Source organism: Erigeron canadensis, chromosome 3 (assembly GCF_010389155.1).
Source record: "Erigeron canadensis isolate Cc75 chromosome 3, C_canadensis_v1, whole genome shotgun sequence".
Classification (NCBI taxonomy): Eukaryota; Viridiplantae; Streptophyta; class Magnoliopsida; order Asterales; family Asteraceae; genus Erigeron; species Erigeron canadensis.
The window spans coordinates 2,212,562-2,229,908 of NC_057763.1; the positions used below are offsets into that span (position 1 = coordinate 2,212,562).

The following is a 17,347-nucleotide window of genomic DNA, read 5'->3' on the forward strand; positions in this document are numbered from 1 at the left end:
GATTTTTCAACTCTTCTCTCATTTGTTGTAGTTTGTACTCATAAAAATCGTCTTCATTAAGTCTAAGACCAACACCTAATGCTCGATATCCACAGATCATTGTAAACCTTTTGTATATACGTTATTATAAATAAAATACTTGTGGAACATTGGCCATTATATCGATAATAAAAAGGCTCTTCATTGAAGTCCAACATGTGTGGACCGTGGAACTCATATGGGACCTTGTTCAAGTCAAATTCAAAGGTAATTTGTCTGGCAGGCTCCCTATCGACTCAACAAAATCGGGCATGGTTGAACAACTAAATCTGGTTGAACATAATTCGGTAAGCCTATTTTGTTGCAATTTCTTTGGTCGTCCATGAGTTTTATTTTGAACTCGAGGTTCCCAAATGTCGGTTGTATATATTCATCAACTTTAGCCATATAACACTTATCCATTCGGTGCTTGACAGTCTCCCTTCGTATTTTTTGTTCTTGTATAAGGCTCCTGTAAGTGTACTTTCAAACCTTGAATCCATTGGTAAGTCGTTGTTTTTTTTTTTTTTTTTTTTGGGGGGGGGGGGGGGGGGGTCTCTTTAGCAGATAGGAAATTCATTGGGTTTTATGGGACCATATTACTTCCCATGGTGGGCTTGGGTTGGGTTGTTTGCAAAAAAAAGAAAATCTTGCACTTTTGTCCAAATGGTAGTGGCGGTATTGTATGGAACTAGACAACTTCTTGTTCCGTTGTCATGGATATACATCTTTCCTCTCGAAACTTCTCCCCAATTCCTTACCGTAACTCTTTGGTAGGAGCTTGGAAAACTATTTCTGGCATTAGCTCTCACATGTCCAAATATGAGTTGCACTTTGTATGTTTACAAGCATTTTAGGTAACGGAAATTTGATTCGCTTTTGGATTGACAAATGGATTAGAGATGTTTCACTCTATCTATCCTACCCAGATTTATTTCATTTGGAGAAACATAAAGGTTGACTTACCAAGGAGCGCTGTATAGGAGAAGGTGCTTTCTCGTAGTGGATTTGGCGTTAGATCCATCCTACGTCCTCAACGATTGAACTATATCAACTTCAAGATATGTTGTACAAAATTCAACACATCAAGCTTTCAAGTGCTCACGATTCTTGGGAATGGGCCTTAGATACATCGCATGACTTCTCAGTCAAATCAGTGAGCTCCCGTCTTCACCAAGCTCCGTTTGGGCACAATGGGGGTTTCCATGTTACAAATTAGCACCATTAAAAGTAAATGTTCTCGGGTGGCGGGCAAAAATGAGTCGATACCCACTATCCACCGGCTGGAAAGTAGAAATGTCAAAGTTTACGTCCTCCCTACGTTCTCTCTACAGCCTCAAAGTAAAAGTGCCGAACACCTCTTTATTCACTGTCCAGTCATGGATACTTTATAGAGTTGTATTCAAACATAGTGCCATGTGGTTTCTATGAAACCACCGAACCTAAAAGACCTTATGGAACTCCACAAATCCCTCTTCATAACCAGATCCAAGCAAGCAATCGATCAACTCATCATCCTTGCTGTGAGTCCCCTCACTCGATGGTTTAACCCAAGAGTGTAGAATAACAAGTCAAGTATTGAACTAGAAAGGACTAATATCACTTTAAATATAATGCAAGTAATATAAATAAAGCAATAAAGACTTAAGCAATAAATAAATATACAAGTATGTAAATGGTGAGACACAATGTAATTTTCAAGTGTATTTTATTTATTGGTGTTAAATAAAATACAAGATTGTTGCGTAACCAAGATATTACAAGAAATGTAAATATCTTAACAATCTATGAATTACAAGTGATCTATACTTGCTAAATATTCTTAAGATCGAAACACTTAAAGTTGTGAAGTATTCCTTGTAGTAATCGAAAGTATTTAGGCAAGTTCACCAAATTGAAACAGTGATTTGGACGAGTGAAATGACTTAGTATTTATAGGCAAAATGAATTTATATTTAATTCATTTTGCCGTACAACTATGGTTGCATGCATTTAAGGAAACAACTTTAACTCCTTAAATGCATTGGTTAAAGTACAAGGATAAAGTCACATTGATGTGACGTTACAACCTTTTAACCAACGACCTTTACACGCGTGTCATACTTTTAACAAGGAACAAATGAATTTTCCGGGTAAAAACATGTAAAGGCATAAAGTCAGTTCCTCGTAATCAGTGTTCATACTTGTAAGGTCTAGAACACTGATGAGAGCTCCAGTCATCGATCTGGTAAGTCTGCCAGTGGGCTCCGCCATTTGCCAGATTTCTTTATTCAGACTTCAGTCTTCGACTTCAGTGAGAATGTATTAAGTGGAATTATCTTGACTGGAGTGAAGTCCAGTGAGCATATCTGTATAAGTTAGTTGCTCACTGGTCTTCTCATAATTTCTAGACAAATCTTCAGAGGGCTCCATTTTTCAAGTTGCCAATTCCACAAATTAAATTTATTACCACATTCATTTTCACGTATAAAACTTCAAATTCTCTCTCATTCTCTTGTTCTACATTTGCCCAAAATTCAGTCATTCAACATCCACCTTCATCTTATTTTGTTCATCCATTCAAGAATCAAGTGTATTTTGGTTCGTCTTGATGTTTGAAATTTTTTTTAAATGGACGTATTTGGTGGGTTCGGGCTACTTTTTTGAACCCGGTTTTGCCACTACCAATTTACCCACTTCCATAAAAAAAAAAAAGTTGCAAAATTTGTTTGACAAAACCCAACCAATATGTCTGTTTCAAAATAAAAAAATTCTTGATGTTTTGTTCTTATTCTACACACCTTCTTACATGAAATCATGAATAATCTTCTAAGGCCTCTCCCTAAGCATATCTCATCCTTCCCTCTTCCACACCTCTTTCACACTGCCACATCAGCTTTTCTTTCTCTCCATCCACCTCTTCCACAATCACTCTCTATAACCCTTCTTCCACACCTCTTCCACACTTTATTTTTTTTTAATTTATATTTACACAAAATTAAAACTAAACTTAATTTTATTAATAATAAAACATTACAACTAAATTAAAAAAAAACATTACAATTAAACTTTGAGACTAAAAATAAAAACACATAACACACATAAAAATAAAACATTACAAGGAAAAATAAAACATTACGATAATTAAAAAGTAAACTACCTGTCGGCGGCGGTCTGGTCGTTCTCGTCCTCCTCCGGGTCGTGGCTAAGACCCGGTTGTGGCGCCGGTGCATAAAATGAGCTACCGAAGTTCTCTTGCAAGTATTGACGATACTCATATGTGCTTCAAAGTCGTTTTGCGACAAGCCCGTCGGAATTGGTCTCGCCAAAAACTTCATGGAATCTCTAATCTTGGCACGTCGCAAAGCATCTTGTTGCATTTGAAGATAAGAACTAATATGTTGAGCCGTTTCAGAACCCGAAGATCGACCCGATGTGGCATCGGATGAACTAGACAACCCGTGGCTTACATTACCACCCGGTGGTCGCCTAATGGGGTCTGACCCAAATAAGGCCTCAAATGGGGCCGGGGTGGGGGTGGGAATGGGGTCCCGCCTAATGGAATATCATCGGCGGTCAAATCTACCGCCAGAGGTTGTCGACTACTCGTGGCCTCGTTTTCATTCCAAAAGTTGGACAAGGTTTTAAGAAGGTCATAACAACTTTGGTAATGCTAATATTTCTCCTCTGTTTGTTTCTTGTATAGTTTCACAGCCGCATCCACCACCTGTTGCTCATCCGCCCCACTTTGTCGGTCATGCTCACTAACCTTCTTCAACGCCGCACCAAATGCCTTAACACCTTTTTTAATCTTGTTCCATTTGCCATGTATTTGGCTCTTCGTACGTGGTGGGTATTGTGTTTCGTTGTTAAACATCTCCACCACTTTTTTCCAAAAAATACCCTCCGTCTGACTATTACCCACCACCGGGTCCTGTGACCAATGCACCCAACACCGTGCTAACAACAGTGTATCATCATCCTCCCAGTTCCTTTTCTCTTTCAGTTTTGTGACGCGTCTCTTTCCACGACCCACCTCCACAACTTCATCATCGGCAGACGCGACACTATCTTTGTCCGGGACATTTTCATTGATAATCAATGACGGTTGTGAGGTTCTTGGTCTTTGTTGTTGGTGGTGGTGAAAGTCAAACGCCATTTGAGCTTGCATTTGAGCTTGAATTTGGGCTTGGACTAACGCCAAACGTTGAGACTCAGTCCAAGTTCGATCCATAACTGGATTGTAACCAATTTGATTGTAATACGCTTGAGAATATAGGTTAACGAGGCAAGGGGGTGAAGGACCCATTGGGGACGGGTTGGAAGAGGTTGAAGCATGGCTTTTTTAGCCTTGGTTAGTTGACGGCATAGCGGGCATAGCCGGCATCGGGTTTTCTAGAAAGTGATTCCAAATGTCATTAATTTGGTTTTCGTTGTTTGACATGGTTTAGAGATGGAGTGGGAGTGAAAGATTTTGTTGATATTGTGAAGAAAATGAAAAGAGTTGTGAAGAAAATGGAATAAGTGGTAAAGAAGGAGATGTGAGAAGGTAGTATATATAGATGAAAAGTGGGGGAAAAAAACAAACTAGCCGTTTGTTTTGAAAAGAACTTCAAGAAAACTTTTTTTTTTTTGTTTACGTTGGAATGGTCCCACAAAACGCTCCTCTCCCCGTCGTCAAATAGCATCCGTCGATTAAAGTGTGTTGAAGGAAGAAGTTGTCGAAGAACCCTTAGTGAGGGGCCTAACCCATTTACTTACTCAAGCATAAAAATACTCGGTGAAATATATAAAAACTACAAGGGCTCAATTGCACCTGCATGAAACTTAAAGGATATAATAGTAAACTAGTTCCAGAATAAGAAAACCCCTTTTATTTCTTCGTCGTCCTCATCATACTGAACTCAGCTTTGGATATATGAAGTAGAAAAAAAAATAATTTCTTTAATCAATCAATAATAATTACCAAAAAGATTTAGAATTGCTCAATCCCCACTTTATATATATGGTTTCTAGAATCATATATATTATTATTACATAGATATAGAATAATAAAATGGCATCAGCCTTTATATCAAGAACAATTTTTTCACATCGTTTCATTTCATCTTTTACTGTTATTCCTACCCCACTCAAATTTACCTCTCTCTTATCTGTAAGTAATAATTTCCTTTTTTTTTACTAATTTGTTTTTTAAATCTCATTATTTTGATAATTAGTTTACTTTCTGTTAATATTTTTATTATTATGTTAATGTAATTTTTAGCTGATTTGATCTAAAAAATTAGGTAAAAACTAATTAAGCTCTATGTAATAATTTTAAATTATTGTTATTAGTTGTGTTTATTAATATCTTTTATGTTATGTGATTTATATAATGATCGTTTTGAAAACGCACATCGAAAGCGTTTAAAATATGTTTCGGGCTCGTAAAGAAAACCTAATATGTGATTGTAGTTAAGCGCGAAAATATTACGAGTAGTATTTAGCCGTAGGCAACATTTGTAACGGTTATCAGTATAGTAGTATTTAGCCGTTTTACGAGAAAGAAAAAACTAAAGAGGATTGATAGTTGAAGTAGGGAAGTGGTATTTCGTTTAGTTGAAGTTGGTTGATAAGATTTTTTATTTTTAACTCGTGATTTTATGATCTTCAGAAGAAACCCTTTCAATCGTGGGCTTTAGCGACCCCTGCAGCATATAGAAGGTCTACCTTAGTTCGTAGTAATATGGCATCAAGTGTGGTGGGATCTACAGCTTCTTTTTCGACACAGTCTGTGTCAACTGGCGAGCCTGTTGTTTCGGTTGACTGGCTCCATGCCAATCTGCGTGAGCCTGATTTGAAGGTACTAGTTTAACTCACTAATGTTGTTTTGCGTATGGAGTTAGGATGATATATTTTGTGTTCGGTTAGCGATATGCTGATAGTGTAAAGGCGGCTACTTTTTGGCTCTATGCTAATCATTCTGATTAAAGATTATGCATGCTCTACAGAAGATGTATTTATGTGGTTATGCTCGTTTTATGAAAAAAAATCATTTATGAACTATCCATTTTATAACTAAAGTGTTAAGTATTATGAATGATATTATTATAGTGTTATTATTCTTATTTACTTTTGGGAAAATCATAATGATCAGATACTTCCATTTAGCAAATTCAATCTTGCATAAAACTTGAATACATCAGCATTTAGATGTGACCTCAAAAAATTCAGGCTTATATAGTTTTGGGATAAGTGTGTCATAAACTCATAATGTAACTAACTATGCACAAAAAGTTAGTGTGCACAAACTATCGAATACCTTTAGTGTATGCACTAACTTAGCAAAAATGTTCAAATCATGTAACTAGCTATGGTTGACCAATCAAAGACTTTATTGTATGGGTTGCCACGTATACCATGTTACATGATATGAACATTTTTACTAAGTTTGTGCGTACAATAGAGGTGTTAGATAGTTTGTGCACACTATAACTTTTTGTGCATAGTTAGTTACATTATGGCACACTTAACCCTATAGTTTCAACCCACTGATACAAAGATTTACAACTTTTGTAAGAGGTTATGTGATTTTACAAGAAAAATAAACAAACAAACTTTCATAGAAATCCTCTTTGAGTTAGTATTATAGCCAATTGCAGATGTTTGGAGTAGGCAATTCAAGTTTAATTTTCAGTTTTGCATGGAAGGAGCATATTGTCATGGAAATCTTGGATAACCAATAATTATGAATCGTTTTTGAAATAGATAACCTGTATTACTGACTCTTCTTTATACTGTAAATATTCTATGATGATTGTTCCTATATTAATCATATGATTATTCTTGCAGGTGTTGGATGCATCTTGGTACATGCCTGATGAACAGAGAAATCCGCTCCAAGAGTATCAGGTATGTTTATGATCTGTGAAGTTACATTCTGAAATTTTATGGTTCTTTCTTTGGTTTGCTTATTCCTAAAATTCTGAGTTCCGCTATTTTATACTGCTCTTATGGATTCTCATTTCGTTTTGATGGATGTTTCAACAGGTTGCCCACATTCCTGGTGCCCTTTTCTTTGACGTAGATGGGATATCAGATCGAACGACTAATGTGAGATGCTATTTTCCGCTTCTGTTTTTGCTCTCTTATGAAGTAAAACTTGTTTTTAGACCGAAGATAGGAAACCGTATATTGATAATCTCACATAATGCCATGTTTTTTGGCATCATGCCATCTATTGTTGTCTAGTTCATCTCTGGTTGATATTACAAAGTCAATATGACACATTTCTTTGTACTTCTCGAAATTCCCATGTCCGAATGACCCATCAAAACTTTCTTGTTTTACTTGTTTACTTTTTTAGACGAGTAACATGCTAACTATGATTATAAGAATATTTCGGTGGCTGTTAGCATATAATTACGATTCTTGCAACTTTTAGCCACCGTTTCTTTTTTAAGCTATATATTTTTTAATATCCATTTGACTCGTTAAAAATGTTGTATAGCCCAAATCAACTATTTTTGAGTAAATGGTGGAAATTGCCACCTATAAATTTTGGTCACTGTATATTCTATAACATGTGTTTCTCTTGAGTGTCTCAGCTGCCGCACATGTTGCCATCTGAAGAAGCATTTGCTGCTGCTGTTTCTGCTCTTGGTATTGAAAACAAAGATGGAGTCATCGTTTATGATGGTAAAGGGATCTTTAGTGCAGCTCGTGTCTGGTGGTGAGTTACAACTCCTGGACTGCTATATGTGAATTTTAAAAAGAAATGCATTAGCTGATTTAGAAAATCTTTCTTATAGGATGTTTCGAGTTTTTGGACATGATAGAGTATGGGTATTAGATGGAGGTCTCCCGGCATGGCGTGCTTCTGGATTTGATGTTGAATCTAGTGCTTCTAGTGATGCAATTTTGAAAGCCAGTGCTGCCAGTGAGGCGATAGAAAAAGTATACCAGGGCCAAGCTGTAAGTAGATTACTTTGTTACATACGTGCTGATATGTAAATTAGGAAAGATGGTTTTCTTTGACTTTATTTCATCTCAACTTTTGATCTGTAAATCAGACCTATGGGAGCTGATGAAAGTGTTTTCCTTTCGCAGGTTGGTCCTGTTACATTTCAAACAAAATATCAACCCCATCTTGTATGGACACTAGAACAGGTTTGTGGTCTTTAAAGAGAAATATCAAATTATCTGTACGGTTATATAAGGCATCTATCTTGCGGGTGCTCCCAAGTTTCAAATAATGGTCTTAAAGTGAAGGAGATGGGACATTAATCTTGAATCCTATATTGCGTTTATCTCAACCCTTGAAATACTAATCCTACAACCAAACACTTTGGTTTTCTTGCTCTTATTATATAAATAGAACCTTAAGCAACTTATTTCCTCTTTACTACCGCACTGCACTGTGTATGTACATCGCTAGTACATACATATTTGCACAAGAGTTATTTGGATGTGCATGTGTTGTTTCTCGCTTAAAATTATATGTATGAGTGTTTGGCAGAGTAATTTAATTATACCCTTGAAGAATCATTTTGTTACAGCTAATTGCGCTTTAATTACCAGATAACCAAGAGCATAATTTTGTTGACTAAGATATCGAAAACTTATTATTCCGAATTGAAGTCGCGATAAGAAAATAACTTGTTTGAAAACACAAATCCAAATGCCCCATAAGGCCATAAGATTATCTAAAACCTTCCACGCAAGAATAAATTAACTTAAGAAAGCCTCGAGCCACCACATAACCCTTTCGAATTGCTTTTAAGCCTTTAACTCTTCAAGGTCAACCTGAGAGTTTTATAGCTGTATTACGTGATGGACGTAATAGAAATTGAATGAATTTAAACAATCTTGATTTAGAATGACTAGATTATACTTGAAGATACATTTACTGATCTAGATGGAGTTATAGTGGTTCAAACAAACCGTGGGTATCCAAAAAGAATCAAAACTGGCCTAAACAGAATTCTGATGGAAATTGAAAACCCAAATCAATATATTATGATTATTGGAAAATATAGCCCCTTGCGGACATTTTATGATACCTCTTCTGTGGTTGTTACAGGTTAAAAAGAATGTGGAGGAACAAACATATCAGCATATAGATGCTCGGTCTAAAGCTAGGTATAAGAAATCAGATTTAAATTCATTGTTACGATTAGATTTAAAGACCTTGTTGCACTGGGATGACATGCTTTTAAGTATACCAGTAAGTTTGGTGGACATTTTGAATTTTTTTTTTACGATTTCAGGTATGATGGTGTTGCAGCTGAGCCTCGAAAAGGAATTAGAAGTGGTCATGTGCCTGGGAGTAAGTGCATTCCTTTTAACCAGGTAAACAAGTCAATATCATTAAAAATGTATACATAGTTTCAAAATGGTTATTTAGTTGAATCTAGTATTTCTGCACTATGCTGATTCCAATTGTGTTTTTTTTCTGATATATTGATAAAATCAATCAGTAGCCTAAAGTACAACATATCATTTTTGATGTTTTTCTTGGTCTCTATAGATGTTAGATGGCTCACAGACACTACTATCAGCAGAACAGCTTAAGAAAAAGTTTGACCTAGAAGGTAATTTCAGCAACTTGTATTATCATTATTTTTTGCAACAGTTGTGATATAAAACGTGGGTTCATATCTTCTTATTGAATGTATTGGATATTTTAATTTGGAAAAGTAAAGTGAATGTTGCAGAATTTTTAGGATGTAGGGAACATCGATTATCTGCTTAAAATAGAGTTGCTAAAATATTCTCTGTATGATTTGTTATTACTGGAAAAACTTTTTGCAGGAATCTCATTGGAGAACCCTGTTATGACTTCTTGCGGGACTGGAGTTACTGCATGCATTCTTGCATTGGTGATACTCTCTTTTCTTTATTACTCGAAACAATAATGGTATTTACTAGAGTCTGGAGAGTATTTCTGTAAGAGACCATTGTTAAAGCGATAGGTATATTTTTGTAGGGACTCCATCGACTTGGGAAGACTGATGTTCCAGTTTATGATGGATCCTGGACAGAATGGGGAGCACAAGAGGATACTCCCGTCTCAACTTCAGCTTCAACGTCTTGAGGTTAACTGGTCATAAACATGCCGGAGCTTTCCTCTGTTGGGTGTTTTTTATTCAACTATAACAAATACTCCTTGGGCTAAACATTGCAAAAGGAAAAAATTGTTTTTGTACGTTGTAACTATGAATTTGGTGTCCATTAACTTACTGTGATTATCGTCGTGTTCAGTTTTTGGATGTTAGTGGGGATGGATTAGGGGAATCATATTAAGGTTTAATTTACATCAAATTTTCAAAGGTGCTTCTCTTTGGTGGATTCTAATAAGACATCTACTTGTTTAATCCACAATTTAGATCCCAATATACTAAAGTAATTGAAGTGAGGGTTCAAAGATCTCTAAGTTCCTAATTTGTGATGCAGATCTCAATTGTAACTAACCTAAATAATGTTTGGATTCTAAAAATAACCAACGAAAGGAAACACAAAAAGGAGGTAATCGTAAATTGGTTGACGAGAAATTGGTCAATGAAGACTTTTCTGGTAATAGGTCAGGATGAATATTGTATATTTGTATGGGGTTGGTCTTTTGTGGGGGGCCCAGTTTGGTTCACAAGGTCGGGTTCTCTGTCGCCATAGTTCTTATTCAGGAAATAGTCTCATTTGAAGCACTGATTTCCCTGTCCAAACCAAGAAATTAGAGGGCCTAGGATTCATTACTTGTATCTGCGGTGTCCAAAGTAATCTTTAAATATTGTGTTTTGTTGAGTTGGGACTGTAGCCAAGAGGTCTGAACGGCAGCCACAGGCCAAGGATACCCATTCAAGCAGTCACAGACCGAGGATACCCATTCAAGAATGGTGAATCAAATATATAAGCCAGTTTGTTAAGATTTGTTTTTTATAGACGGTATGCTAAAATCTATGGTTAGCAAATTATACTAGATTATACAGGATGTTGCAGCAAGTAGAGCAGGAAGAAGTCACATGCAGAGGATTTTATGTTTGCGACGTTGTTGGTTAGATGCGAACTCTTCTAACTTTAAGCTATTTATGTAACTGAGACAAACTTGATCCAAATATTAAATTACAATATGTATTTATTTTACATTCTTTTTTTACAGCAAGTTCTGTAATTAAAAAATGAAAAAAAAAAAAAGTGGTAGTTCTCTGCATCCGTTACAGTCTAAAACTAATGAAATAATGGAAGCTGAGGTGGCGCTAAAGTGGCGTTCTGGATGGTTCTGGATACCTAAACCATACCTGATGCTCTGTGTTATGTTATGTCTCTTACTCTTTTTGTATATTAAACTTCAATTCTAAAAGAAACCTTTTTAGTAATAACCCATCTCCATTTTAGAAGCATATCAAATTTCAAATACCAAAAAAAACTCATTTTATGGGGAAAAAAAAACCATACACACAACAACTCTATCTCTACTTTTAGAATTGAGTATTTTAGAATTGTACTCAAGACCTCGATGTCTCAAATCTCCTAAATATTGATGCCTCTATTTATCTATATTATGTCAGAAATAGTCTTTATTAAAACAACACACTCTAAATACAATACACCCCACCTTAAATGAAACAAATACACCATCGATCCCTCAACTTTCAAAGTAATTATTTTGATTATTATATTAATTACATTTAAATCAATAGTCTGCACTACTACTTGTCACCACCATCCGTTGTCGCCGCCACTTGTCACCACCGCATTGCTGCCACCGCTGCCGAATTGTGCGGACACCATGCTAGTTTTAATAAAAAGTTTGCTTTGAATTACACACTTTCACATGTATTAATGGATAATGATAAATATATCTAAAATGTAGCTGTCAAAAGTTTAATTTTTTTCAAGTTAAAAACAATGGTACTATACCAGCTTGTCGTAACTCATAATATTTGGATTTGAAGCCTTGTTTTACTTAGATAACTTTATAGGTAAAGTTGAGAGGATCTCAACCTTTGGATTGAAATCAAAGGTTAAGATACAAAAATCAATTTTTAATCTTGACTTTTGATTTTAATTCAAAGGTTAGTATCCTCTCAACTCTACCTATAAAGTTGTCATAACTTTAGAGGATCTTAATCCTGTTTTACTAGGGCTGATACGCTATGATTAAATCAACTCTAGTGCACTATGATAGTGTCAACTCTAGTGAGCTCAATTAAAAGCTAAGATGAAACACGAAATTAAACAATGAACTTGGGAGTGTTAAATGTAGAATAGACTGAACACAAATTTATGGTTCAAGAATGTTTCTAGCATCTGTGAACACAACTTTATGATTCAAAATCATTGATACCGGTTTTTACCAAGTCCGCTTTGACATAAATCTGCAATTATGCAATCTCACAAAACACCACCACATTACGTGTTAAAAAGTTCCATTAATGAACATAAAGCAACAGAGCTATATCAACCAAAAATGTTAACAGGGATATGATTACACAAGCACTACTGTTCCAATTCAAGAACCATTAATGGTCGGTCACAATATCACAGGACCTTTTATTAACTTCTAGTCTGAACTAGAACCGTGAAAACAAAAACACCACCAGTCCATTCTATTATGATAAACATATCTCACTCTTGGCAAAAAGGTCAAAGAGAGGTTCAAGCTTCATTCAAGGCAAGCACGCCAGGAAGGGTCTTCCCCTCGAGTAGCTCCAAGCTAGCACCGCCACCTGTAGAGATGTGGCTCATCTTGTCAGCAAGTCCAGCCTTCTCCACAGCTGCAACTGAATCACCTCCCCCAATGATGGTTGTAACTCCCTTCCCACTGAGCTCTGCCAATTTCTTGGCAATTGCCTGAGATCATAATATAATATAATTTAAGGTATTTTAGACATTTAGATAACAGACCAAAACTTCCATTATTATATTTAAGATATTTTGTCAAAATGTGTACCGTTGTTCCTGCAGCGAATTTCTCGAACTCAAACACACCCATTGGCCCATTCCAGATAATAGTTTTGGTAGTATCCAAGGTTTCACTGAATGACTTGATGGAATCTGGTCCAATGTCCAATCCCATCCAACCATCAGGAATTTCATTGGCTGGAACAGTCTGAAGTCAGGGAAAAGAACAAACAAGTCAGGTAACAGATTGTAAACGGATAAAACTTTTTTGACATGAGTCCAAATGGCCCCCCATAAGGTTCAGCTAAACTGTAGACACTTTCTAGTCCATTTCTTTTACTAACTAGTGGATAAACTATGAATAAAAAAGATACAATTACACTAATAATCTAGATATTTGCATAAAGCAATTTAAGAGGTTGTATACATTTACCAAAAAAAACTTAGGGCAACTTTTGATACCTTTGACCCGTTTGAAAATAAAATGGACATTTATAATATACTAATATGTAAAAAAGCATGAAAAATATGGAATATGGAGTGGCAAATAGAGATGCGTAAAGAAAAAAACCTTGCTGTTGGCATCGGCAGCAAACTTGTCAGCAATTACAACATCAGTTGGGAGTAGAAGAGACACCCCCTTTGACTTAGCTTTTTCAAGAAGTGATGTGGCAAGGTCAAGTTTATCTTCTTCCACAAGGGACGACCCAACTTTGTATCCTTGGGCTTTATAGAAAGTGAAGATCATACCTCCACCAAGCACAAGGATGTCGACCTTCTCTAACAATGACTCAATCACACCAATTTTACTTGATACCTTCGACCCGCCAACAATGGCAGCAAATGGCTTCTTGGGATTTGATACAGCTCCAACAAGGTAGTCAAGCTCCTGAAAACATAATGTGTAAATAGACCACCAAAAAAAATACATTACAATCTAGTAAATTGACTATTTATAACCATATACTAGAAATTATGCGTCCAGCATTGAAACAATGTAGGTGGCAATTTGTGAAATGAAAATAGGAGACTCTCAAACTAGATTTAAAGGATGCAAATATGTTTTAAAAATATTAGCCTTCGATAACATATTTTGTTGTAGCTAATATACAAATTGATGAGCCAAAACTTTTCTTTTTTTAGCCTTAAAAACTGAATCAATTACTTTCTATGTCCATTAAAATACCATCAGAGTGGTAAACTGTGAATTTAAGTCAGCATAATCAGATGATCAGTGTAAAAATGCAAGTCCAAACACCGTTCCTCATTTTCGTTCATCTTAGACAACCCATAAGTAAAGAGTTTCGTGCTATTGTTGGTAATTGAAGAACAAACCTTCTGCATGAGGTACCCAGCAACAGCAGGCTTCAAGTACTTTGCAACACCTTCGGTGGATGCATGTGCCCTATGTGCGGTGCCAAAAGCATCATTAACATACAAGTCTGCTAGTGATGCAAGTTTCTTTGCAAACTCAGGATCATTCTTCTCTTCCTCCTTATAGAACCTGACATTTTCAAGAAGCAAGACACCACCTTCTGGGATCTCAGCAACCAGTTTCTCAACATCAGGACCAATGCAATCGTCTGCCATCTTGACCTGTTAAAAGTTAATGTGCACATTAGTTAATAGTTAAATAACAGATCCAAGTAAATTAAAATAAGAGAATATGAACCAAAATACAAACCTCAACTCCAAGAACCTCAGAGAGTCTACCAACAAGTGGCTTCAGACTGTATTTTGGTGTAACGCCCTTTGGTCGTCCCTATAAACAAAGATAGAAGATATTAAAATTTCTTTCCAACTGAACTTATCGTTATTCCATTGAACACATAGCTCCAATACAGAACAAAATGTATAAAATACTTATGAGGTCCGTATGGAAAGTGATAGTGCAAGTTAATAACATCATGTCAAAACAGTTTTGATATAAAAAATGATGTACGTCATATGTACCCAATACCATAAAATGACCATTAAAAACCACACAGTAATGCCCACTAATTAAGCTCGCACACACCAAACCCTCAATTCCTTTTTTCTTCACAGCATCCAGTGCCACTACCAACACACTAGAACGCCACCACACACATTAACCACTGGCCGCTCTCAGTAGCTTCTACCACCACATAAACCCTAATCCTGAAATATTTCAACTTCCAAACTCTAATGCTAAACAGAATCTAGTATCACTATCGAAAAACTAACCACCCTAAACTTCCACACCTCTTGAATACAGATCCAAAAACCAAAGAAAACCGATTCTAAATCAACATCTTATTCACATAATCTAATAAAAATCAAACAAATCTATACATACATAAAACAATATATGCATATATAAATCACAAATATATGATCTGATATATGAAACGAACACACATACGCATACAATTAACTACGGATACAGAGATATACATATACATATAACAATATTCGGATAGATACAGATATAAATATATATATATACCAGATGAGAAGAAAGGATGACTCGAGCGCCATTAGACATCAAGTATTTAATAGTAGGTACGGCGGCGCGTATGCGCGTGTCATCGGTGATCTTAAAGGAATCATCCAAAGGTACGTTCAGATCTGCCCTTACAAACACTCTTTTTCCTTTCAGATCTCCTTCCTTCAAGCTACTTACACTCTTTTTTGTCGCCATTTTTTTTTTAACAAATTAAATTATAAACCCTGACAAAATCAAAACAAATATTAATTATTAAAATAAGAAATTATGTATATCGATAAATAAAAATAATTATTATCATGGAACAAAAACTTACGGAGATTTTGAGGGGTGAGAGAAATAGGATCACAATGGAATGATGCTTTCTTTTCTGTGTTTGATTTTTATGGCATTTGGTGTTGTATATATAAAGGTCGGTTTTGTGGTTCCAATTTTCTTTTCTTTTTTTTACTTTTTAAATTAAATTATTTCTTAATAATAAAATAAGTAAGTATTAAATTATTAGTTATTAAATATTAGTTAAACGAAAATAAATATCATTACCATGAGCCATGAATCATGTGATGGTTGTAAATAAAGTAAATAGTAGTATTATTTTGGCATCTTAGCATGCTTGTGTGTCATTTATTTAATGAAAGTATTTTTAATGAATATTTTTTTAAATTATAAATTATTTGTTCGACATTATTTTTAGGGCATTTTGTCTTTGGCTTGGAAAAAAAGAAAAGAAGAAACTTTCATTTTAGTCCTTTTTCATTTTAACATTGACAAACTAGCTTTTATGTATGTGTAATATTGTGTATATAAAACTTTCATTGACCCGATGGACTTCTAAAAAAAACAGTTGGCTTGATTCCCATAGATTTTTGTGAAAACATCAACTTTCAAGTTGTGGACTTAGAATTTAGATTTACCGAGACGTACAATGATGTAAATAACAAAAGATTAACACGTTACCCGCGCAATGTGGCAGCGACGATGTGGTGGTGGGGAAGACTGTTGTTGGCAGATGAAACGTCAAATGGTGTAAATAATTGTTGTACAGTAGTTGACGTAAAGGGTTAATGGAGATATTTTAAAAAATAAAAGATTGATAATTTAATTTAATCATTAATGTTAAGGGGTTAATGTAAGTAAAATTATTTTAAAGGGTACTAAGTGAAATTATTATATATTTTTTAACACCTCCAAAAATAAAGTGTTTTTTTTATATTATAGTATAAAGTATAAAAGTATAGATAATAACTTTACTAGTAGGGAGGACCTATAAACAAAATTGGGTATGCATTTGCACACCATGTGGCTACTATTAAATAAGTTTCAGAAATTTTTTTAGTCTAATTTCTTAAGAGTGTATAACCTAAGAAATTGAGGTGCATACCTATTAAAGAAGACAAGAAAAAAAAAGTACAAAAGTGGTATCTGGGTGGACGGCGTGGACACCCAACCACCCCGGTGTTGTGGGGTGGATCATTACCTGAATGGTGTCGTTGTGGTGTGTAAGACCTGACGTTGATGTATCGACCTTGGAGGAACTTTGGGGTGGTGGTGTCCTTGGAATAATAAATATTTTTCTCTTTTTTTTATTTCCTTTAAACTTGAAGCCTTGAAAGAAATCATGAAATCAGGGCTTTTTTTTTTGTTTATGTTCTTTATACTTTTCAGCTATGATAGTTGTGGACTTGTGGGTGGTGGTTTCTTTTGATGTTAAAATATGAATTCTATGAGTTCGCCGGTGATATTAGAGTGAAAGTGATGATAAGATTTCATTTTTTTCTTTAATATATAAACTTATGTTTACGATTTAAACCATGAAGTTTCATATGTTTACAAATTATCAAAACACTTTATAATATAGTTTATAACTTAATAAATAAATATATTGAAGGATAGATTTGTTGTTTATAAAACTTTTAACTAAAACTATATTTTTGTTAGTAAATTTAAAAGGTTTTTATGTATATAAATAATTGTTTTATGTTTTTAATATAAAAAATATAT

General features: G+C 35.0%; 3 protein-coding genes across 3 annotated transcripts; 1 reads left to right on the forward strand and 2 right to left on the reverse strand.

Annotated features, from left to right (window-relative positions):
* Positions 1-3,670: 3,670 nt before the first annotated feature.
* Positions 3,671-4,306, reverse strand: LOC122590818 (glutathione S-transferase T3-like). The gene has a single exon (XM_043762987.1). The coding sequence runs from the start codon at positions 4,304-4,306 to the stop codon at positions 3,671-3,673; it is 636 nt and encodes a 211-aa protein (XP_043618922.1).
* A 599-nt stretch (positions 4,307-4,905) lies between these two features.
* LOC122592819 (thiosulfate/3-mercaptopyruvate sulfurtransferase 1, mitochondrial-like) lies at positions 4,906-10,310 on the forward strand. Its single transcript, XM_043765134.1, has 12 exons — positions 4,906-5,152; positions 5,654-5,842; positions 6,832-6,891; positions 7,030-7,092; positions 7,587-7,711; positions 7,791-7,953; positions 8,089-8,148; positions 9,062-9,120; positions 9,249-9,330; positions 9,509-9,572; positions 9,793-9,860; positions 9,968-10,310. Exons 1-12 carry the CDS (start codon positions 5,054-5,056, stop codon positions 10,073-10,075), a joined length of 1,140 nt encoding a protein of 379 aa, XP_043621069.1. The 5' UTR covers positions 4,906-5,053; the 3' UTR covers positions 10,076-10,310.
* A 2,077-nt stretch (positions 10,311-12,387) lies between these two features.
* On the reverse strand, positions 12,388-15,762 carry LOC122592818 (phosphoglycerate kinase, cytosolic). The gene is made up of 7 exons (XM_043765133.1): positions 15,663-15,762; positions 15,347-15,570; positions 14,564-14,641; positions 14,215-14,475; positions 13,451-13,768; positions 12,929-13,087; positions 12,388-12,828 (listed from the first exon to the last, which is right to left on the reverse strand). Exons 2-7 carry the CDS (start codon positions 15,539-15,541, stop codon positions 12,634-12,636), a joined length of 1,206 nt encoding a protein of 401 aa, XP_043621068.1. The 5' UTR covers positions 15,542-15,570; positions 15,663-15,762; the 3' UTR covers positions 12,388-12,633.
* Between the last annotated feature and the right edge of the window lie 1,585 nt (positions 15,763-17,347).

What these genes read in the sequence shown, in the direction of transcription:
- LOC122592819 (XM_043765134.1), top strand. Translation starts at nt 5,054, where the DNA reads ATGGCATCAGCCTTTATATCAAGAACAATTTTTTCACATCGTTTCATT. An exon ending in TGCGTGAGCCTGATTTGAAG is followed by an intron (nt 5,843 to 6,831) that starts GTACTAGTTTAA and finishes TTATTCTTGCAG; the next exon opens with GTGTTGGATGCATCTTGGTA. An exon ending in TTGTATGGACACTAGAACAG is followed by an intron (nt 8,149 to 9,061) that starts GTTTGTGGTCTT and finishes TGGTTGTTACAG; the next exon opens with GTTAAAAAGAATGTGGAGGA.
- LOC122592818 (XM_043765133.1), bottom strand. Translation starts at nt 15,541, where the DNA reads ATGGCGACAAAAAAGAGTGTAAGTAGCTTGAAGGAAGGAGATCTGAAA. An exon ending in TCATCCTTTCTTCTCATCTG is followed by an intron (nt 14,642 to 15,346) that starts GTATATATATAT and finishes CTTTGTTTATAG; the next exon opens with GGACGACCAAAGGGCGTTAC. An exon ending in AATTCGCTGCAGGAACAACG is followed by an intron (nt 12,829 to 12,928) that starts GTACACATTTTG and finishes TTATGATCTCAG; the next exon opens with GCAATTGCCAAGAAATTGGC.
- LOC122590818 (XM_043762987.1), bottom strand. Translation starts at nt 4,306, where the DNA reads ATGGGTCCTTCACCCCCTTGCCTCGTTAACCTATATTCTCAAGCGTAT.